We start from the raw sequence: 24,386 nt of genomic DNA, 5'->3' as shown, positions 1-24,386 counted from the left end.
AAGTTGATATCACATTTCAGAATAGCACCAGTTGGGATGCTCAAACGTCAGAGTTATTTTGGGTGACAATCATTTCAATTTAAAATCGCTTATTAAAAAGGAGATGAAATGAAGAAAAAGTAAACGTGTAATGTATTGAAACTAAGGAAAGAAGCAGATTTTAAGTTACCTACAGCTTACAAACACTTATTCAGAGTATTTTTGGTTACTTCTCCATAAAAAACAATCAAAACCAACATTTGTCATTCTTAAATCATCATCTTTTAGAATTTACTAATGCTGAAAGATTACATTATGAGATTACACAGTATTACATATGTGATACTACTAGTGGAATCTGGCAACAACAGAGGATAACAATGAGTAATATACAGAATCTGAACTAAAGACATTTCTCCTCAAAAATATCCTTCTTAGCATTTCTACAGCAGGGAGAAAGCCTCTATTACATGTATGTATATACAACAAAAACACTAAAAATAAATAGCTCAGGACTTAGATTTGCTTCCATGCTCTGATTTTCATATTAAAATACTGCAAATATCAGATTTCTACAAATATATTATTTTACAGATAAAATACTACAAATATCCTTCATTTTCATTTTCTGCAGAGCATCAGTGCAATGACTGTACCAAACACTTGGTACAGTACATACGCAACAGACAAGATAGAGCTGTCAGAAAATGTCCATGCATGTTTTATAAACAGGACAAATCAGTTCAGCAGAATGACATGGCAGGAACTGGCACCACCAGGCTATGTGCCTCAGCTCCACTCATTCCAGTCAAAGCAAGCTGGCATTGCAGCTTTCCTGTACTCTCCGCACCCCTATGATGCTCTTTTCCCTCTGCCCACACAGATAGGCTCAGCAGCCCTGTGGTGAATGAAAGAGGAAGTTAATTTCCTTTAAAGGTAAATATATTTCCTGTTAGCCAATTTTTCAGCTAGGCAAATTTACTGATTCTGTGAACAAAAGTTCCGTGTATAACTCCAAAGCTGCCCATATGAGGGAATTCTGTGAGACTAGGACAAGAGGAAAAACTGAAGTACCATAAGTACCACTGGCTCAAATGACAGTCTGAATTTCTGCTCCACACACTTTCTTTTTCTAAACTCAACTTGGCTATACTGGTGCTTGGAGTACACAGAGTACAAATGCAGATACAGTTAAACAAGTGGGTTGCCACCTGTCACCAAAAGGGAAGTTTTACCAGTCCCACATTGCCCTTACCCACACTCATCACATCATCATTATTACGCACCTAACCACACAGTAAGTGAGCAGGTCAAAACAGAAAACTAACTCAAATACATGCAAAAAAGTGCTTCTCGGCTGATTCACACTTTGGAGTAATTAGATCTACTTATCTACTTCCCATAATTAGCATAACAGAATGTCTTGAGTTGGAAGGGACCCACAAGGATCATCACAAGACCAACCCACAAGGTTCAACATGGAAATGTAGCAGAGAGAAGTCCTTAGGGTCTGGGAAGAACAGCTGGGCTTCCCCTGCTGGCAAAGCTAGCCAGAAGCATCCACAATTTTCACAATGACAAAGCACAGGGCTTCAGTGCAACGATCAGCTATCCCACCACTGACAAAGAGAAGTGGGTACAAATTCAACTAAAGGCTAGGAAGGAAACAAGACACAGGGCCATCTGGAAAAAAACAAGCAAGCAAGTAAAGAAAAAAAACCAAAAAGAGAAGATATCACTGATAGCCAAAAACGGTCAAAAAAGAACATTGAGTTTTCTCTTAGGTTAAATACCCAATCTTCTGTTTGATTATTCAAAGGAAAAGGCGCCTAAGATTGATAGCAAGGAGTAGCTCTACTGGTGTTAACACCAGCACAACCAGAACCATGACAGAACTGTGCTCCAGGCAAATTCCTTCTTTTTAGTCCCATGTTGTCAAGTCTACAAATGTTGAAAATGCAGGAAAGAGAGGGCACATCAGGACACTGGGCAGCATCCAGTAAGAAGAATGAGAAGAGAGCTACAACAGTACTTCAAAGATAATTATACAATAGTATAAAGGAAACTACAGTAAAGACTGTTTATAAACTCATATACAGATTTTAGAAGAATCTCTGTGAAGATTCTTCTAAAATCTGTACTTGTGAAGTATCAGTTTGAATTTTTTTTAATTTTACAAATGTTTGTATTTACTGGATTTTGCTTTTGTATTTTTAATTAGAAAATATTTATTGCTTAATAATGGTTGGACTCAATGGTGTTAAACCTAGCCTGACTCTATGAAAAACCCAAGCAATTTTAATTATTTTATCCTGTCTAAGTTTCAGGCTCTGGGTGGAACTACCTCTCAAAATAGCTCAAACGCAGATGTTCAGTTTGGGCAGTACTGAATTTACCTGTGAGTTTCAACTGCAACATCTTAACTATTTGAATATTCTTCCTTGATTCTAAACTATCCACTGCATTATGATTAGGGTGTTCACTAGCTCTTTGAAAATATAAGTCTACAGGCAAGGAATCTGTGTGACAGAACTACTGAATGTTTCCTAAAGACTGATCAGCAAATTCCAGAATGCTCCTTTTGGGGAGAAAGAATAGATGAGAAGATGAAGAACAGTTAAAGAAGTTACAAACTTGCAGAGGAAAAAAACTAAAAGGGGAGAAAGCTACAGAAATGGGGAATAAATTTGTGAAAGAGAAATGGTTTTCCATAAAACCTCAGCCCAGTGTAAAGAATTGAAGAGAGAGATGACTAAACTGGGAGATATCCCTCTTCACCAAATCACTAAGAAACATTTACCACTTTTTTTTTTAACAAATAAAATCTGTGGAGTTTGGCAAATCTCAGTGCTTGTGGTTCTTTGTTGCATACAAAATGTAGGGCACAAGACTGCAGTTGTAATAATAGCTTTCTGTGGTTGATCAAAACTCTCAGCTGCAAAAGCTCTTTACTGACATTGCAAGCCAAGGACCACAGCTGGTCAGTTTAATAGTTTTCATTATTTTTGTAAAAATGACCAAACCCCAAAAAACTAATATACCTTAATAGGAACGAGGACATCCCAACCACTAGAACACATCAAATTCACTTTGTATGGCAGCTGGGAAAACAGATGACAAATAATTTGCTGGCTTTTTAGCCTCTGACCAAAGGACCCAGGATGGCCTTGGGAACAACAGGAGCACAGTGCAGAGCTGTGCTGAAAGCAGCAGACCTTTAAGGGGAAGAGGAGAATGAAATACAAAGCTTTACAGTCCTAACAACAAAAGGGACTGTAGCAGCTTCTCATATTAATTAGGACACTATTACAAGAAGAGGATACCAAGACAAAAGCTTTCCTAGAAGAGTGATCTGAGAGAAGTCATATCGTCTCCCCACTTTGTTCAACAGAGCTAGTAACTGACTTGCACACCCACCTACGACCTGCTGGTAGTTAACAGCTCTGCTCTCAGGTCTTTCATGACTTCGGGTAGCAGGAACATACATTACTCAGGAAAGTTGAAATCTGCTCTACCCAGATACTTAAAGAGGCCTCACACTTTCTCCATCCAAGGGGAACTGCGTCAAGCAATTCCACTAACAGTCTTTGAAACCTGCATTTCTATTTATACAACCTATAATTTGGATTTTCTTGATTTTTGTTTGTCCACATTCAGAAAATGCTCCAAATAATACTTTAAATACTATTGTTCTTTCACGAAGAATCACAGTATATACGAAAAACAGATAAAGCTGTAGTAGCTTTATATCACTTTAATTAGCAACTGTACTACCTCATGTTTTTCTTGAAATCCCACTTCTATCAACTTTTAAATATCAGTTACCTTCCTTTCTAGCAAAAATGCTGTATCCAAGTGAAAATACAACACTTCATGAAATACATGAATTTTAAAAGCAATCACTTTCACTGTTTTGGAAGACTGGTTGAGAAATGTGGAGCCATAAAGGGGACCTTATTGTTTATTGCACTTTAATGTTTTTTCTAACAGTTGCCATCAAAGGTAAGCAGCTGTGAGTAGACAGATTTCTAAGATACCTTTATTTTTTAAGTGAGAAATAAAACTTGAAAAAGTATCAATGAGAATTTCAGCACTAGAGAGAGCAGTTACTAAAGTGAAAAGGGAAGAAACCCAAGGAGTTGCATGCAGAATTACCATCTCATCACATTTGAAGAAAATCTCCACTGCAAATAAGTTTTTTTCCTTGAAGGGAAGGTCTTGTTTTCATCTACGATGAGTCTACTAAAATTTGAATTTAACAGCCATTCTGTGATTTCCTCCATATGCAGACCTATAGTATACACAACACTTGAGATGGTTTGGAAAATGAGTAACAAGTTTATAACTAAGTTGCAAAATTGCATTAATTTAGAGGATTCAGTTATTTCTCATGTCACTCAGTAAAAATTGTTTCTGTAAGGTAAATATTCCATTTCCTTACAAAGTTTTGCTTTAAAGCACTTGCCTGTGAGCTAATTATAAAAATACACTGGAAAAGTAAACTTTTCTTAATAATAGAAGGAACAGCACAGTGTCCACTGCCTGCTTATTGGCAAACATTCCTTTCATCAATCAGACTATTGGTTCTCGACATTAATTTTTTTCTTAAAAAAAATCAGCTCTATTTTAGTGCACCTATAACAGTGTTTTGAATAAGCAAATATAATTAGAGCTTATTATTATTAGTACTCCTCCAGGAAAATAATGCATTCAATTGAAAATTTTCATCTCCATTATTCTGCCTAGCTTATTCCCCTTGTATTAAATAAAAATTACCATTCTTAGATTAATTCATGTGAATCATTTATGTATATGTGCATCATAAAAACTTATCCAAAAAGTCTGTATCATTGAATATATTATCAACTACTCAAAACATCAATTTGAAAACACTAAGTCACACATCAGAACAAATTAATTTAGAGACAGACCCATTAAAGTAATGGGAGAAAAAAACCCCTATCTTTCTAAAATCTTAGGGTCTTTTCCTACAGTTGTAATTTGATGCATCAATTAATACTTTAAGTATCCAATCCTGTGACCTTTGGGAGGGCTTCTGTGCCTTAACTGGCAAGGAATTCATGAGGTCAAAGCTAAATTTTAGCATCCTGCTTTGTAAACCTCAGTCCTAAAAAAACCCTGCAGAATCCTGTCAAAAAAGTAAAGAATTTTATCAGTCAAAGACATCCAGTGTGAACTGACAGATGATGGACCAGGACCAAACAATCACATTTATATTTATGTGAAAGGCTACTGAGTTTGGTAATTTCATTTGCACATCGGTGTTTGCATACAAACTAGAGCCTTAAGTAGTGAGTTTCTACTGAGGTTTTAAAGTATAGAAGGACAATATGAAATGACAGAAGTGTTACCATCCAAGTGAAACTAGATCTGTGATACCCCAAAACTCTGATTTAAAAGCAAAAGAAACTTATCAATGCAGCTTTTCTATGCAGTACCCTTCTTTCCTTTTCTTTAAATGTATATTAATAAATTTATTTGTATTAAAAAAGTTCCAGATTTTGAGATCTTTCTAATACTGACATCATTTTAAATTAAGATGGAGTACAGAGATGACAACACCAGGGAAAATTTCCAAAGCTTTAACTTCTCACCATTCTATCATCACCTCAAAGTCAATTTTCACCTTTTTCACTGGCTGAATTTGTTATCTTACATTTTGCTTTGGGGCTCATGTTCCTGCAATATGGCAGTACTGGATTACGAGGATCCTGTTTGCTAAAAGTGAACAATGGCTGCGTTACAGCAAGTCTGTAATACCTAGAAAGAAAAGGAAAAGCAGACCTGACAAAGCACACTTTCTTGTTAATTACATGCAGATTGCAAACGCTCATACATCTAGTGAGTAATAAGTAAAGCCAAGCCGACACAAGGAGATATTTTTACACTGCTGATCACACAGCAAATCCAGTTACAGGGCCTGAAAATTAATTACAGATTAGGAATTAATATTTACTACTGGAAATAATGCAGCTTCATTAACACATGGCCCGTACCATTGCTCAAGTATGACGGACCTTTCTCTGTTTCTTACTCCATGTGAAAGTAAGCAATAAATTCTTGGACACTGTTCACGGCTAGTTAGAAAGGATATAGAAGAAATAGGGATTATACACTTGAGATTATACATACTTGCTCAAGTATGACGGCCAGTTAGGAAAACTTAGGTTGTGAGCTACCTAGAAAGGGAACACCTCAGCCCACCTCAAATCCCATTTGACAGCAGATGAGAATTTCAGCAAAATGCAAAAAACACAGAGTAACAACTAGGGCTATGGACTGACCAAGGATTAAACTAGCAGAGCCAGCTCAAATTCCACCACCACTGAAGAACTTCTGAGTGCTTCACTTGGTAACTGATGCAAAATTCTCAACACAACTTTCTGTCACTTAAATAAAACACCATCCAGCAGGATTTCAGCAACCAAATACACATTCCAGGGGTTTTTCCGAGATGTCAAAATATATTAACAGCACAGACACAATTCAATTCCTACATATAGGATAGGGCTGCACACTTTTTAAAAAGTCAAGCCCACACATTTGAGCACCTCTTGTCTGAAATCAGTCTCAAGTGTATAATCCCTATTTCTTCTACATCCTTTCTAACTAACAGTGAACAGTGTCCAAGAATTTACTGCTTACTTTCACCTGGAGAAAAAACAGAGAAAGGTCCTGAAAAAAACACAATCTGAACCGTATAAACCAAACAGATCACATAAAATAGATCTAAACAGTGACATAAGAAACTGTGCAATAATTTGCACTAGAAACAAGAGATGAGTAAGAGGTAAATCCAACATAGAAAGAGCAAAGTACTCAATACGGACAAGGAAGGGCTGCAGGAAAATCTAACAACCAAAGAAACATAACAACCCAGTTATTACAAGAGGAGATGTTAACCACTCAAGATTTGCCACCATGCCCGTTACCATTAATCAGCTGCTCCAGCACTACATAGTCCTCCTTACCAATTTTCAGAATCGTGTGACAAGTTGTAATGAAAAACAATGTAAATCACAAATAAAAGTTTCATTATAGAAACAGATCTGCCTAAACTCCTTGAGAGCTTGAATGTTTAGCTCTTTAGCCACTTGTTTCAATATAAAATTTATACCTTTCATTCCAAATAAAGAACATCACACACAAATAAAGAACAAGGCTTATGAATAACAGGACCGAATACCATTCTTCCTGCATTTTTTTAAAAAAAATTCTTTAACTGCAAGTAAGGATTAAAAGACAATTAAAAACAATGCCTACCTTTGACTTCTGTATCTATGTAGTAAATGAGCAATCAGTACATACAATATAAATGAATGAACATCTTGGAAACTAACATCAGGGATATGATCAAAACACACCAGTGTTCTCTTAAGTTTTAGAGCATGAGGTGACAAGGCTAAAAGCCTTTCAATTACATTAACACAAGGATTGCAGATGTTCTTCTGGCAACTTATGTTACTAATCACAAACTTACCTAAAAGATGTTTAATTAAAAGTTGAAACAGAACAGCTGAAAAGCAAGTTTTCCTTTTCCTTCTACATTTTTTCCCTTTAAATTCGACATTGCTTTATCCTCCATTATTTTATCTTTTCTGTCTTTTGAAGCTATAATTTAATTCTTTTCAATGTATTCTTCTAGCTCTAGCCTTACTGTCCTTGCCACTATGAAACAAGTCGCATCCATTCTGCAAGCCAGAATTTCTCCATCCACTGATAAAACTGCAGTTGTATTTAACAACCTAGACTTCCACCTGACTTGAAGAAATAGACATGTTAAGTAACTTAGGAAAAATCAGTATTCAGACCCTCAGCTTTTAAGCCCTATGTCAAGGATAGGCATCAAAACCTGTATTGTCTATCTCAGCTATTATCCAAGACTCCATTTTACACATCTGTGAATCTTCAACTAGGGATCCAAACATCACTGCCTGAAAATGACAGCTATAACCAAGTGCACATTAAAAATAAAATGAGCTTTCTCATAACCCATGGCCTCTACTACTAAAAACAGCACCCTACATAGCTTTGGAAGTGCTGCATACAAAAACCAAATTCAAGGCTGGGCTGCAGCACATTCATTTTGGAGAAGGATAAAACAAAATAGTGTAACGCTTTCCTAAATTGGGAGGAGATGCTGACTCCCTCAAAGGCAGAGAGACCCTCCAGGAAGACCTGAACAAATTAAGGGTGGAACAATCACCAACCATGTGAAGTTTAACACAGTTTAGTACCTGGGATGGAGCAATTCTGGATGTATAGACAGACTGGGGAAAAAGCATCTGGAGAGCAGCACTGCAGAAAGTGCTGGTCATGGTGGATGGCAAGTTGAATGTGAGCCAGCAGTGCCCTGGTAGCCAGGAAGGCCAATCCTGTCCTGGGGGGCATCAGGTACAGCAGCACCAGCTGGGCAAGGGAAAGGATTGTCCCGCTCTGCTCTGGAGCGGCCTCACCTCAAGTGCGGTTTGTTTTGGGCACTGCAATACAAGAAGGATATAAAACTTCAGGAGAGCATCATAAGGAGAGCTACAAAGTTGGCATGGGATCTGGAGGAAAGGAAAGGCCTAGAGCCACTCAAGGAGCAGCTAATGTCACTTGTTTGTTCAGCCTGGAGACTCACTGCAGTCTGCAGCTTTCTCACAAGGGGAAAAACAGAAGCTTTAAGCTGAGTTAGGGAAAGCTTTTTAAGTTGGATATTAGGAAAAGGTGTTTCACCCAGATGGTGGCTGGGCACTGGAACAGGCTCTCCAGGGAAGTTCTCATGACACCAAGCCTGACACAGCTCAAGAAGTGTCTGGACAACACACTGAGGCACATGGTGCAATTCCTGGGGAAGTCATGTGCAGGGCCAAGAACTGGACTTGAGGATCCATGTGGGTCTATTCCAACTCAGGATAGTCTGTGATTTTATGAACATAAAATCTTGTGAACATGTTTTCTACCGATTTATTTATTTGATATAATCACCTAATGACACAACCACAGTTTCCCCCCAAACTGTGGCTATCAAAGAACTCCTCCCATACAAATCACAACATAATTCACAAGTTCTACAATCTGAGATTCAAAGAACTACTTGATATTCACTCCTTACTGCCTTTTAAAGCCATGAGAATGCTTGTGTCTTTTGTGACCATAAAATGAAGTATCAGTCATGGTAACAATTTACAGAACTGTGATCCTCCCTTTTTTTTTCTCATATATGAGCCAAGAAGCAGTTAACAATGATCACATTAAAACCTACCACACCAGGGTATTTGGGTTAACACCTTACTAATACAAAAAGGGCAGCTCACACTTCTTGAAGCTATTGTTCCAGTTTCTCTACTACCTTAGTTAGACATCTCCACTTTTAGATCATTCTGAGGTTTTCAGCAGAGCTGTATAAGCCAGAAACTGATGGGGAGTGGGGGGAGGGAAGCAAAAGATAGTGGATAACAAGGCAGCAGATTTAGAGAGGTGTCAGTAAGCAATGCCACAGCTCAGGAGATGAATCTCAGTATTGGTGTCACATAGCGGGTACCCAAAGTACACCTTCAGCAGTCCTACCACAGCTAACTTACAACCACAGTATGGTTTGGGAGGGACAGATAATGTCATTATATACATAAACAGGGAAGCAGAATGCTGATGACTTCAGTGTTTGGTGCCATGCTTTTTGTTTTGCACTGAAATCACAACAGGTTGAATCTACTGGGAGTAGCTCACTTGGTTAGAGCATGCTGCTAACAACACCAAGGTTGTGGGTTTGATCCCATTATGCACCATTTATTTAAGAGTCAAACTCGATGATCCCTGTGGGTCCCTTACAACTCAGAATATTCTGTGAATCTGTGAATTAACGAATGTAATAACTAGGCTTTTTCCCAAAGGACAACTGGGAAGCGATATTACGCTGTAGATGAACATCCACCACTTGAAATGCCTCAGTAAGTTTTATAGCATTGCATTAATTGAGTAACAGATCAATGCTTAGAGAATACAATTAATAAACGCAGAACTTGACTACTCTATGAACACCTTGTTTGCAAGGCCTGGAGACCCAGGTCCAGGATAGGTTTCCATGAGAAACCGAGAGCCTGGCCTTGACCAGCATCCTTTGGCTTTTGGAGAAGCAGCCACAGGCAGCAGGGACCGAGGTGCACAGCCACGACCACTGCAGGTCCCCACCATCTACGGGAGACTCAACACCTTGCATTAGCTGAAGGGAATGAATGGCCTTTTAAGCCGAAGGCGCCTGACTCGGGAACTCTGGGAACAATGAGCAAACACTACATGGGTATAAAGGCCAGGGACTTTCATTCACTCCTGTGGACACGTGTCTATAACCATTCCGACAAGATCTCGGTAGCACGAAGCCGAGGACCACGTAACCTTGGTGCTTTGCCTTTACCTTTGTTACACAGCCGGAGAGGCACCTGGACGCCCGGGAGCTGCCTTCGGCCCGCGTCCTGCCGCTGGAGGTCACGGCGGCGGCAACGGGGCGGCAAGGAGGGAAGGACGGAGGTGGCGGCGGGAGTCCCTGAGGGCGGCGGGGACGTCCCAGTCCGCCGGGAACCCCGCGGAGGCCGGGCCGGAGCCCTCCGGGGTGACCCTTCCCAGCACCCACCGGCAGTGCGCAGCAACCCAGGCCACCGCTTTCTCCGGCGGGTGTGAGGGGCCAGCGGAAAGCCACGGGGGGGTTCCCACAGGAAGCCCTGGCGAGGCGAGCGGCGGTGGGGGAGAGGAGGGCGGGGGTGAAGTGAGTATGTGTGGGGGGCGCTTCGCAGCCCCGTCGTCCTCCCTTCTTCCCTCCCTCTTTCTTTTTTTCTTTCCCTCCCTCCCACTCGCCCGCCCGTCGGCCGCCCCTACCTGCGGCGCCGGGGGGAGGCTCCATCTGCGGCCTCACGCAGCGGCGGCAGCTGCGCACACCGTACGCCGCCACTTGCCTGGCCCTGCGGCGCAGGCGCGGCACAGCCCGGCCGCTCCTCCCGCTCATCCCGCTCCTCCCCGTGTCGGGCGGAGACCGGGGACGGGAGCGCTGAGGGCGAGGGTGCCGTGCGTGTGGGCATGTGGGCACTGCGGCGGCCCTGAGGCACCTGCACTGAGCCGCCACCGAGCCGTCACCGCGGTGAGCGGCGCCGAGGGACCGTGGGTGGGCTCATGCTCTGTGAGTCACCGAGGGATCACAAAAACACGAATGGGTCAGGTTGAAAAGGACCGCAGTGGGTTATCCGGTTCAACCTACCTGCGCAAACAGGGTCATCCTAGAGGACGGTGTCCAGGTCGTTCTGGAGTATCTCTAGTGGGGGACACTCCACACGCTCTCTGGGCCGCCTGTTCCAGTGCGTGGTCACCTGCACAGTAAAGAAGTTCTTCCTCATGTTCAGGTGGAAGTTCCTGTGCATCAGTTTCTGCCTGTTGTCCTTTGTCCTATTCAGCACCACTGAGTGGAGCCTGGCTCCATCCTCTTGCCACCCCCACTTTAGATATTTGTATGCATTGATCAGGTCCTCTGACAGATGTTTCTTCTCTCTTCTTGAGATTGAACAGGCCCAGCTCCTTCAGCCTTTCCTCATAAGAGAGATGCTCCAGTCCCCCACTCATCCTCATTGCCCTCGACTGGATCCATCCCAGGAGCTCCGTGTCTCTCTTGTAGTGAGGAGCTCAGAACTAGGCTCCCTACAGGCCTGGGTGCTGAACACCAGGTTCCTGGGGAACCTCAGGGAAGCTTGTTGTGTGTGTCTTTGTGTGTGCAGCCTCTGATGGGGATGTCACGTCCTCCAGCCCTTGGGGTGTCCGAGGCTTCCACATCAAGGACTTGAAGTGGCAAATGAGAGTTTCATTGGTGGCTGTTTTCATCGATAAATTGGTTTCTGACCATAAAAAGGCTTCCCAGTCAGTGAGCAAGAGGTCCTTTCTCATGCTTCAGTGTTGCTGGGATCACATTCCTGTGACTGGTGCAGTTGATGGAGGAATCAGGAAATCTAGTGTCCCACCTGCAACTCTTATTTAGGAGTCTGCAATATATTTAAGTGACCAACCTTTAGTTATTACTTGCATGAGGCAAGAGTAACCACTTCGGGACACAAAACATGGAGTAAAAAAATAAATTTTAAAGGTGATAAATTGCCAGAAGTTGTCATACATTCAAAAACACAAGAACATGATTCCCTAGAAATTAAGAGAAATGAGAAGCAATGAGACATATCTGAAACTCGGGACTTGTAAGAAATACAAGCCAGAATTTTCAAAAAATCTACTCTCTTTTCCTGTCTTTAACATTTTAGACTGATAAGTGATATGAAAAATCAGTCATTTTATGCAGTACACAGCCTCTTACAAGAGACTGCAAAAATTCTTCCAAATGTAGCATTTCCTCTGTTACCTGGCATTATTGCTTTCTGTTCAGTGGAAGGTGAGTTTTAAACATTACATTCTCAGGGAAGTGAGAAGCCCAGGAGCCTTCCCCAAATACCCAATAGACCTCTGGAACATAATAAGCAGTCTAGAAAATTCAGTAGAAGGAATAATGCCATGTTATTTATTACTGAAATAGTTTTCCATCAAAGTTTCAAGTGCAGTTTTTCCCCAGATTGACATTATTTCCCTCATATGAAATTTTTGGCTCTTTATTCAGAAATACATTATTTCAACTAAGAGCCAAGTTCTTTGTGTTGATACATTCACAGAAATTAGTAGAGCGTGATGTAGGCAAAATCTTCCACACCAATGCTTTTGGCCTTACTGATCTAGAGCATTTCTGCTTTATACCATTTAGTGCCTTTATGCTTTTTTTTTTTTTTAACCACAAGTTTGATCTCTTTCTTTAGAGTAAAATGTGAATATTACAATTGTTTTCTGTAATTTTAAACTATACCACTTCAGTTAATATGTTAATGTTTATAAACTGTCTTGAGAATTTTAATTTAACAAAGCCATGCAAATGCAACATGTTAATTTTTTTTGTTTTGTCTTTTTTTTTATTAGGGATTTTGGCTATGCCACTTCTGCAATGAATGTAAGAGTGTTAATTAAAAAAAAAAAGTTACCAGCCAATTTGCAGAGTTCTCATATAATCTGAAAAGAGAAAATACAAGAAAACACATGATACAAAGAGGAGCTTTCAGCATGACAGCCAAAAAAAGGGGAATGTATGCTTTCAGAGTAAGTTGAGTTTTTTTAAATGGCATTATTTAAGTTAGTAATTTTTTGCTGCTTGTAAACTCTTGGCTATTGATGTTTATATATGCCCTGCAAATCTTGAACTCTGAAGATTTCTTTTACTGATGAAGATCTTTGAACTTACATGTCAGCTCCATGTGTTGTATTAATTTGATCAGTTTCAGGCCAGAACTTTGCTGCTTCTTTCATGCAAAAATAAATGTCCATTAGCTTTGTAGCTTGGAGAAATTGTCCTCTGCTGCGCTGCTTCTTCCAGTAGCAGGTCTGGAAAGCAGAAGCAGGACTTTCTGGTAGTTTTATTTCCAAGTCTAACAGACAAGAATGATGAATGCTGAGAAGTGCAAAAGGGAGTGAGACACAACAAGTGAGGAAATAAGAACAAATACAAAGGAAAAAAATTTGAACAACTTTGTACTGGAGATTTAATGGTCAGAAATAGTTCTTGAGGGAGGGCATATGCAGCTGTGAGTCTGATAACAGTTTCATGCTATTTGGGACTAGTAGAAATTATCAGAAATGAGAAAGTATCAGAGAAATTGCCAAATAAGCAAATGAGGCTGACATTATGCAGAGCAGGAATGGCATAAGACTGTAAGGTAGAAACTGTCCACAAAGGGCTTTAGATTAGGATAAATAAATATCTTGTGTCTGACTTGGGAGCCAGTGCAGTGATCCCAGGAAGTGGCACAATGGCTGACTCAATGACACAGGAAAATTATTTTCTTACAGCAGCTTGAATGAATAGAATCAGAACAGTTTTCACCACCAGAAAAGAGGAAGTTACTGTGTGAGAGATGTGAAGTGTTAAGTGCCATATCAAGAATTTTAGTAACACAAATAAAAAAAACAAAACACTTTGTAAATACATGGTCTTCATGCTTTTATATGGGGTCTTGATGCTAATAAAATCATTGACTTATATAGAGAAAAGATAAATTTACTTCCTTCATTTATGTGGAAGTGCCCGTGAAAATGAACTCAATCTTGTAGGAGCATGCAAGGGTATAAAGGGATGGTTTCATTTAAAAAAAAATAATAATAAAAAAAAAAAAAGTGCAAAGTGGGTATTAAACATGAGGTCTAACTTTTTTCTTATCCCAAGAGAGGGTTTTGAAATGACATTTGGAGTATGCAATTTGTGTTTAGTCAGATCTTTTTTAGTATGAATCTTGCACAGCTTGGGCAGCCCTGTGAAGTTGTGCTGAAACGTGTTGGGGCTTTTGCCGTGCAGCACTTTGATACAAGTTCGTACTGTATGCTTCATTTAACTGAGACACTTATCCAGCAAACTTGCTTAATTGGGACATCTCCTGGGGCACTGGTGTACGACCAGTACTACTTAATACACACAACTGCTGCTTAACAGGGCCCTATCAGAGCAGTGGCTACTGCTTAGTGCCCCTGGTTATCTGGTGCTACTTATGTCATCTCTCTGACACAGTTTCATGGAACTTGTCTATAAAAAGAAAATACTCCCTGAAATTAATTCCATGAGGGTAAAATACTGGGTGCAGTAGTGGAAATAGACTGATGATAGTGGTCAAAATTTCTGCACTGGTTGTTACAGTGGAGAAGATATGATAACTTCCATTATAGTCTTAAAGGATGCTTGAGAGAATGTTTTTCTTATAAAATTTTAAAACCCCTATATAGTCAGTAGTGTTGAGTTACAGTAATTTCTGTGTTTCTAAGGTTCATATTGTCATTTGGTTAGCTAATCGCCTATTTTCCAAAGTGTGAACATATTTTCACACATCAACCAAGACAGTGTTAACAAAGAAACTATAGATAGCAATAGAGATTAATTATCTATCCCATGAGTCTCCACACCTTATTCTTACCAGATAAAGAGAGCCTGTCTGTCTGCACACAGGTGTGATTTATCTTTTTTTAAACAATAGCCTTGGTCAAATGGGTTCAAAGGCTTATTTTCAAATGGCACTTCTTTGAAATGTTTGTTCACTGTTGATGTTTTTGATCTTGTTTCATGAAATATAACTTCCAGTAAAGGGTTGTGATTGTTTGCTAAGCTTCCCCATGTGAAATACATTCATTCATAGGTGTGAGATGTGGGGGAGCTTAAAATGAGAATATTTAGAATTAAAGAAACATTTCCTTCTTTTCTGGAGGGAATGTACTCTTACAGAAGTCACTGCAAAGTTGTTGAGGGCCTTATTTGAAATTGCCGTCTGAGATTTTCTCTGACTTGAGAGATCTTCATGAAGATGAGAAAAACATGAAGGAGGAGTTTTAGTGTCTTTCTGTTATACAAGTTTCAGCATTTTGTATTTATTCCCCCACAGAACTAAACACATCCATGTATCTGTTTAAGGAGAGGAGGTCATTACAGCATAATCTATTACTGTAGGAAGAAACATTAGGAATACTGAACTATTTCTGCTGTGTCTTGTGAGCCTCTAATTCTGCCTGTTCTGGATATTAGTGGATGCTAGTATGTTGCAGACCTCTGAACCTGCAGTGTGTCAAGCCTCACAGAAGTGGCATGAGACTTCTGCAGTGTTTTCACAGTGAAGGCAGTGGCACTGCATTGCCTTGGCCTCTCAAAGAACAACTGGCACATTGCTGTGTGGCAATTTCTGTGGTGGCAGTGCCTGTCTCAAGTCCTGTGGACAGTTTCTTACCATTACACCAAGAATGAAACCTTTCCCTTCATGGGATTGGCCTTTCCACTCAAGTTTCAGGGCTGTTGGTACCATCTAATCAAGGTGACTACCAAAACTTGCTGTCTCTAGCAAGATGTCACCGAAGTTGTATATAGGGAGCTGGCCATCTGCTCAAGTAGAAGAACTACATTAAAAAATAATTATTTTTGCCAGTCACTACTAGATCTGATTAGCAAAGTGAAAAACAGTTCCATTCCTTTTCTGAAGTCTGCATACAAGAGTACACTCTTTCACTGGTTTTTGTTTCCTAAGAATTCCTCTTTTGTATCAACAGATCCAGATGTATCCCAAAGTTATAAACTCTATATCAGGTGTAGATCACTTGACTAGCATCAAGATTTTTAAATCTTATTAGTTCAGTAGTGAAAAATGAAGGGAAGGTCTACCATCAAAACAAAGCAGACTGTAACCTTTCATTGTTTGATTGAACTTGCTTACAAGAACAGTTACTTTTCAGGTATATTCACAACAGCTACAGGGTTACTCTCACTTGTATTGCAAGTTTTGTTTAGAAACTTATTTGAGTCATTACTGGAGCTTAGGATTTTCATTTTCCCTTCTTGCAGCTCTGCATCCAGTCACAGCTTTTATTTCTGTTCATGATGTTCTTTGAAAAACTACTTAGCCATTCTCTTGTTTCACCCTTTCCCATTTTTGTGCCACACAGAGAAGGACTAATCCTGGATGATAAATGTTGAGAAATAAATGGTCCAGTGTTCAATGTGGCTTCTAGGCCACAGTAACCACTGTGTGGTGCAATCCTCTAGCTATGTGAGCTGGCACAAGAGCCCTCTTGCTGTCTTTCCATTAGTACTACTCTGGATATTTCCTAGTCACTCCTTGGTGTGGTTTTAATTTGTTTGGGTTGGTTTTGGTTTTTTTTGTGCCACAGCAGAGAACATCTCTATGGAGGCAAGCTCTGAAATTCTAAGGTATTTTCCAATCCATTCTTCAATGCAGAGGTTACAGCTCCACCCTTGGTGTCAGGAGTTGTATTACAAGTACAGAAAAAGAAAGAGTAAGCCTTTAATAACTGAAATGCACTACATAGTCAGTCCTTTTTGAGTGTTAGTCTTGTTTGTACATACTCATTTTGTTTAGTAAATCCCTGCTTAGATACACAAATCCTCTTAACTGCTGGTTGAGCCTCTTAAGAATCATTGTCTGTTTCTTTAGTTCTGGAAATGTTTGCTTCTTGTAGGGCACATCACCCTGTAATGTAGGATCATCATTCTGCCTCAAAGTTCAACTGCGGTAGTTGCTTCATTCATCTCTGCACCACAAAGAACCTTAGAGATAGGAAAATAAGAGCTCCCAAAGAGCAGTTTGCCTGGAACTGTGATGGAATGCTAGTGGCAGAGCACAGATGGAAGACCAAGCTCCTCAATTTATAGTCCATTCAGATTACTTGGGATTGTAACACTACTCATGATTCAGGAAATTATGCCTAAGTACAATCCATACTTCTGCATTTGGATAGGCATCACTGGAAATTGTAAGATCTGAGTCATCGGGACAGAAGAAAAAAGTGATGAAACAAAAGCTACTTATTAATGTATGTAGAGAGGGCTGCTGAAATGAAGGAGAAAAGACTGTTATTGCTGAATGTGATCCTTATGCAATCTCAAAAAATCTGTCAGCAGATGGCTTCTTTTTGAATGCACCAAGCTCTCAGTATTTAACTTAGAGTAAATCCTCACACCTATCCAACCAGATTTACAGTAGTATAGTGTTACATAGTTATCTATGACCTTATATTTGCATACCTATTTACTTTATATTGTTGAGAAGTCATTGGTTGGTTGTCTTTTTCTCCATGAAATAAGAAATACAATCTGAGATACATGGATTTTTTCCTTAACATGTACAATTAAATACCTATAATTTGTTTCTAATTCAAGCTTGTCACTTAAAGTCTGATAAACAGAATGTGAGTAGAGGAAGATGCTTTCCTATCATGACAGATATGGTCAGAACATGTTTTTTGTAAAAAAAAACTTTTTTAAAAAAACTTTTCTCTCTCCTTTAGTTTATAGGTGCATAGTAGTGATCCAATAATGATAATGCTGAGCGCTTCTCTATATTCACCACTCTGGAAAATTCAATAAGACTTAAGGTTTAACACTACTCTGCTAAGGAACCTCAGCTGATCAGCACTGATTCTCAGATTATAGTTACTGAGATATGGATGTTGTCAAGAGGAAGAACTGGCAGTCATAAAACTCTATAACCTGAAATTCAGTAAGGGGGGGAAAAAAGTCTTACATGCTTCTTTGTGTTCATCCATTGCTTTGAAAATCAGCTTCTTAGTTCCTAGTATCTGGTCTATGTTGTACAGTTAAGCATTTGCCTGTTTGTGAGTAGGGGAGACTTGTTGGTGAAATAGTGAAATTATAATGTCCCATACTTTTAAGCTGAGAGATAAATTATCATTGTACCTGCAGACAAATGTTATTTCTACCCTCATCTCCCTTTCTCATCTCCTTTTTTGTGTTGATGAGTGTGGTTTTACAGCTGCTGTACTTTAATCTACTGACATTCATTTCAGTGTTAAGTGAGCACTGAATGCAGGAGAGATCTGATTTGAAAACTCAACTCAGAGCTTGTATTTCCCTGCAGTCTGATTCTGGTACCTAATTCCCTGCCTGAGATATTTGCATCCCTAAGTAATACAGGCTTTGGGTGACTCCAGTTTTGATGGGTGGTTGGTGGGGGTGCAGCAAGGGTTGGTCACTGAAATGTGTCAAACCATAGTGCTGTCTAAAGAATCCTGAGATATGTTTTTGACTGATTAATGTGACCTGTTGTAATGCACAGAATCCAGGTGAAAACTCGAGGGATTTGTCCCATTGATTCCAACTGGATTTAGGAGGTCATAAGAGCCTGAAAACTTCTACATTCAAGTTCTTTGCTGCAAAACATTTGATTAACCATGTCCTTTGCTTTACCAGTGTTCAGCCTTTACTCACAGCTGAAATGTAGGTCCTCAGATAATATAATGTAATTGAAGCTTCATACAGAAATGGATACTCAATAGAAACCCTTGGCAAAATTAGTAAAACAAATATTTTAAGATCTAGGAAGTTCTAGACAGTTCTGAAACTTTAGCGACAGTGGTAACAATATTAATTTATGGCAAACTGAAACTGGGAGTTGAATACAGATACTACAATTAACTATTTCATGGTCTTCTTTTCTCTCCAGTTAAATAGGTAGTTAAGGTGTATCCTATATTTCTCAACTTTTCCTAATAAGATGCAATGTTGGATTATGGATTTACTATTTTGATTATTTACTCAGCATTAGTCTGATCATTGTACATTATTAATATCAGTATGAGGGATTTGAGTCTGTTTTTTTGGGCATTGTTAGCATATCTGTTCCAAAAATCTTGCAGTATAAGCATTTGAAATGTTTGAGCAAACGGAATTGTATAAGGGCAAAGAGAGCAAGAAGACATTACAAATGTCATATTTAACATGAAGGCATTTACTGCGTATCTGCAAATCATTGCTAATGTATGTGAAATGTAGTAAAAATTTCATATATACAGATATTTAATTCTCTTTCTGACTTATGCATCAGACATGACTGAATGGGTATGTGTCAAAAGAAAGTGTAACTTTAATATTTAGCTTCCTGTCATGTTTTTACATACCTGGGACTAAGTGTTAATCAACTCAGAAAAGCAGGGATTTTTGGCCAGGTATTTTCAAATTCATTCTTTCTTGGAGTTTTTTTGTGGCTTTTTTTCTCCCCTACATTTTATAACACATTTCATTTCGGTGACTAATTCACATTTTAGAGAAAAGAATATTTAATGCTCTGAACTTTCAGTAAGGTTCATAACATCTCTGAGATTTCCCAGAACTTCTACAACAAAATTATGGAAGAGCAAATTTGGTATTTCTGGTAAGTTAAAAGGATGGAGATAAATGGAAAACAATCCTTTAAAAAATGACCAGTTACAAAAATAAACATAGATAAATAGAAAGGCAGAGGAAAAAAAAATAAAACACCCATCCTCTCAATCTTTCTGTGCTTTATTTTGAATGGGTATTTGGAAATATAAGTGAATCCCTGCAGTAGATAAACCAACTTTTTTTTTCATGACACAAACACGCAAATCTCGTATTGTAATTTGTATTCAGTTAAGTACCAAAAAGTTGATTGCAGTGTATGATGAATCAATTCCCATGCTGGGATAAGCTGTAGAAAGGGAAGTTGAAGTTTGAATTTCAAGATTTTCTGATGCAGAGCAGCAGATTAGGAGTAACAGCAAGGTTTTAACCCCTGAGTTCGAAAGAAACACTGCATTTGGAATATCACAATAACTCTTTTTCACTTGGCTATGTATATGCTGTGCTGGCATCTACAAAAATAAAAGTTCTATTTGTTCTGAGGGTCCTTTCTTGCTGCTTATAAAGGAAAGTTTTAAGATGTGGAAATTTGCATAGCTTGGTATTGATTTCCTCAGGGAGAAAATCTAACGAAATGAAAACAGCAAAGTTAGATGGAGCAATCAGAGCACCCTTGGAAAATTACAATTTTTTTGGTATGTTTTATTGGGTTCTTAATGAATGCTTCTTCCACTTTCTTGTTATACTTCTTGATTTTTCATTTGAGAAATACATACTGTAAGTACAGTACCTTAATCTTGCATCTTTTCTTCCATTAATATATCATACATAGAAAAACATTTTTTTTCTTTTGCTCTGTATTACAATATTACAGCTTGGCCTTTCACAATGCATAAGGATCACTTTTGGTCAATTTTAGCAGGAGAAGAAGAAGCAGTATGTAGAAAATTTCATCATCTCTGACAAATGCTATTCTTGCTAGGGTTCCAATTTCAAACCCATTGGTATGCCATGGTTATACTGTCATTCAGTGTCTTTCAGTTCATTAATATAGTTCAGTTTTCATCACAATTAATCTCCAAATTTGTTGTATTAATTGTCTTTCTCACCATTCTTTGTTGTCTATGAAAGTTTTGATTTACTTTTTTACTTTATTTTATTTTTATTTTACTTATTTTACTTTTATTTTACTTTTTTATATAGGAAGGTTTGGTTGGTGAGTGATTGATCTTGTACCACCATTTACAGATGTACAATAGTAATCAGATGTGTGGCTGAACTGCAGTTTCTGCAAATGCAGTTTTTACAGTCACTTCATATACACTGCTTAGCTATTCACACATTAATTGGCAAGAAAAAGGAATCCAGAACCTGGAATGTCATTAAAAATACTGTATATGCATTGATGCTGCCTTTCAGAAATATTGGATATTATTATTAATGGTACATAAGTACCTTTGTTACCCAGTTCTTATATTGTTTGAATTGACTTACAGTTTTGTTAGCCAAAAAATTAGGGAAAATTTTGAATTGAATATTTTTAAGCTCTGTATGGTTTACACAAGCAGGAATATATGTTAATTAAAAAAAAAATTAAATCAGTTTGCTATACCTTCAGGCTTCTAGAACAGCATGATGTTTAAGAATGTCTCACATTGATTTCAGTTCTTTATTTCATTGTGGAGTACAGAGCTACTCATATGTGAGAGACAGAATACAATCCTAACCAGGAGAGCCAGCATTAGTACAAAGTCCTCTAGGAAGGTGGAACCAGCTGTGGTGTCAGTTTAAGCTCTTTTCATGTTCTAATCATATTTTCAACAAAGATCTAAATGTGAAAGATTGTTCCAAAGAAAATATTATGGCACCTAGTTTTGTGTAATTAAAATACATTTTGAACTCTTTAGCATTAAACTGAAATGACTCCGCAGGTGATGGTTAGGACATCCATATATTGAATGGAATTTGCATTGAATTCTGTCTTACCCAGCCCATGTTCTGAGCTAGCACTTGGCTAGAGCATGACTACTGCACCAACATAATTCTTTTGATACTGGGGCAATATACAGAGTCCATTTGATTGACTTTCTATTCATCAGGCATGTTCTGCCTTGAACATAAATAATTCAAAATGTCCACTACAGAATAATTTTTCCCCCATAATTTCCTTCCATTGATGTCGTGTGCCACTATCTGCACATTGTGATAACCTGCACAAACAGGTTAGGGAGCTGCAGCCTTACAACCAAGGAGTTCTGGTTCCTTGGTGGGGTGACACTCATTCTCCAGGGCCAAGGCAATAGAAAGCACCTTTGGGAGAGCTCCTGCTGTGGTGAACCAGCACTAGGAGGGTGGGAAGCAGCTGCAGGCAGAGCTGCTGGCCAGCCTGCCTGCTGGAGGGATGGGGCCAGGGCAGCACAGAGCCAGAGTGGGGAAAAGCAGCAGAATCTCTGTGGTGCGGTTCTTGCCAGGTTAGGGAATGTGTAACAGAGCAGCTGTTGGATATGCAGTGACAGCTACCACGACCACCATGGCTTTGCTGGCTGACAGCATGTCTCCCAAAGGGGGGTAAAGCATGGGCTACTCTAATCAGATGTTCATTCGGAGAAAAATGAACTTTCTGTCATTCAAGTCCTTGCGGGTACTGCAAAGAGAACAAAAGAATACAGTCATTAAAAAAAAAAGTCACTGGCTACTGACCTGCCTGTCAATAAGCATTAAAGAAATGTGATGCTACTGCTGAGATACTACCAAATTTGTTTTAAAGAGCAATGCTAATGTCAAATACAAAGTCAGAATTGGTGTTGATCTGTAACAATCATGTTGGAAATCAGAAGATACTTTTAGTTTTATTGTAAAGGAAAAATCCTCCACAATGAATACTTACATCAGCAAGAGAGAAAATCTGCAGCTGAATTAGGGAGAGAATAGAGGAGGGAAAACGTAACTTTTCATTCCACTCAGTTTGGATATCCTCACTGTTCACAACAGCAATTAGGCTTTTGAAATTGGCAATAAATCCTGGGAAAGGATGAGCATATTGTCAGAATAGGTTGTTTTTTTTAAAGAAATGCATTCACTCTGAAACAGGGATGAGCTGGAGTCTGCAGTGAAGGGAGAGCAGCAAGCACTAGCATACTTAAAACTCTTGGGAGTTGGAGGCTTTGCTAACATAAAGGAACCATTTTTTAGGAAGGGTCTGCAAGACCTTCAGAAGAAGAAGACATGCACATACCAGTTCTGTTTCAGCATAATTGAATTCATAACCTGTTTCAGAAAAGAAAGAGAGCTTTGAGGTCTCACTTCAGGTTTTACTGTGTTTGATGTACATCAGTAATACCCTCCTGGCTTTTCGCACACTTCTAGTCAGAAGACTACTGTAATTCTGTAAGTACTGTGCTGTTCTGGCTAGGTGATTTTGCCATAACCTCTTCTCAACACCTTTTCAATCAGTTTCTCTCTCCTCTGTCATTTACTTCAGACCACTTCTGACTTCTGCAGTATATAAAAAAAACAACTAGTAGTGTAAATAAGTCTGAATTATGCTTGTTTACAACAAGTGGATTTTCACTTCTGTCCATTTTGTCATCATGTTTGAGGCTTCTACATTTTTCTTGAATATTGGTGGTAAGTTGGAAGGACATATAGACATTAGGGCCTTTGGGAGAAATTTTTCCTGCTTTTCATTTGAAAGCAGGTCACTGCTCTTATTGATTTCTGGACTACCAGATATTGTATGTGTCAATGTCAAGTTTCAGGTCTCCTCTTAAGTTGGCAGTGGTGATGAAGAATTCAGTATTTGGGTTTTACAGGGACACACCTAGGTCATTTTACCATTAAAATTACCAGAGGGCCAGAAATACTCTCTTGTTTTCAACTAACAAATCTCCAGATAGTTCAAATACATTTAGAAAGGTGATTCATATAATTTCTCTGTGTGCTGGTGGGAATTTTTCTTTTGTATTTCCAGCAAAAACTTAACAAAGGACTTTTTTCATTATCTTACTATTTCATAAGAGCTAGGCTCATTCCTGGAATGTTATATGGGTGTTATCCATTTTACAGAAAAAAAAATGAGATTGAGAGAGAGTGAGTTGATGCAATTGAGTAATTGATGATGAATGATGATAAAAGTGTCAATAGGAAATATGTAAAACTATTAAGGAATATAGGAATTAAATGGTGTTTCAGATTTGTATAATCTGTCTGAAATACAGAAAACTTCAAAGAATATTGCAAAATGTTTTGCTAGAAATTTGTAATTTCCTCTCCAGCTCTTATTGTAAATGTTAAAAGTAATTTTGATCAACATTTAAAAGGAAATTTGTTGTATTTTTCATATTAAAATGTTTGCTGTTTTAATATTACCTGGGAAATTTCTTGATAAAGCTTATAAAACTAAATTCTATTTTGGCTGGGAAAACTGTCTTTTCCCTTTCAAGCAGCACTGAATATTTTGCAACATCCAGAAGTACAGACCAACAGCAATCTCTTTGAGGACAAATTCTTAGAAGATTCAGATCCCTTGTATGTGCTCAAACCTAGAATGCAGAAATATGGACAACAAAATAAATCTGGTGTGTTTATTGATGACAACTGTTGTTTTTTATTTCCCTTCCTCACTTTCCCTGTCTGTAGTCTATAGAAGAAACCACATGACCAGACAGGTGCCTTT

At 38.7% G+C, this 24,386-nt stretch overlaps 1 protein-coding gene and 1 long non-coding RNA gene across 4 annotated transcripts in view; one reads left to right on the top strand and one right to left on the bottom strand.

Moving 5' to 3' along the window:
• The window catches only part of CMC1 (C-X9-C motif containing 1), a 41,967-nt gene extending 31,000 nt beyond the window's left edge, over positions 1-10,967 (bottom strand). The window contains exon 1 of one of the 3 annotated variants that reach the window (XR_002001301.2): positions 8,238-8,462. Coding sequence is in view for 2 of the 3 variants with exons in the window: in XM_019005568.2 (XP_018861113.1) it covers positions 8,238-8,391 (154 nt within the window). In the remaining variant the exon portion in view is untranslated. Of the gene's footprint in view, positions 1-8,237; positions 8,463-10,854 lie in introns of those variants that run through there. The other 2 variants (XM_015617221.3, XM_019005568.2) reach the window with 2 other exon arrangements.
• Positions 10,968-11,006: 39 nt separating this feature from the next.
• LOC107201081 overlaps positions 11,007-24,386 on the top strand; it is a 57,146-nt gene continuing 43,766 nt past the window's right edge. Inside the window, exons 1-2 of the long non-coding RNA XR_004495820.1 lie at positions 11,007-11,113; positions 12,973-13,149. This is a non-coding gene — a long non-coding RNA (uncharacterized LOC107201081). The remainder of the gene's footprint in view (positions 11,114-12,972; positions 13,150-24,386) is intronic.

The sequence above is a fragment of the Parus major genome, chromosome 2 (genome assembly GCF_001522545.3).
Source record: "Parus major isolate Abel chromosome 2, Parus_major1.1, whole genome shotgun sequence".
Classification (NCBI taxonomy): domain Eukaryota; kingdom Metazoa; phylum Chordata; class Aves; order Passeriformes; family Paridae; genus Parus; species Parus major.
Note: the sequence above shows the minus strand (reverse complement) of the source record. Positions and strands in the feature narration are given on the sequence as shown.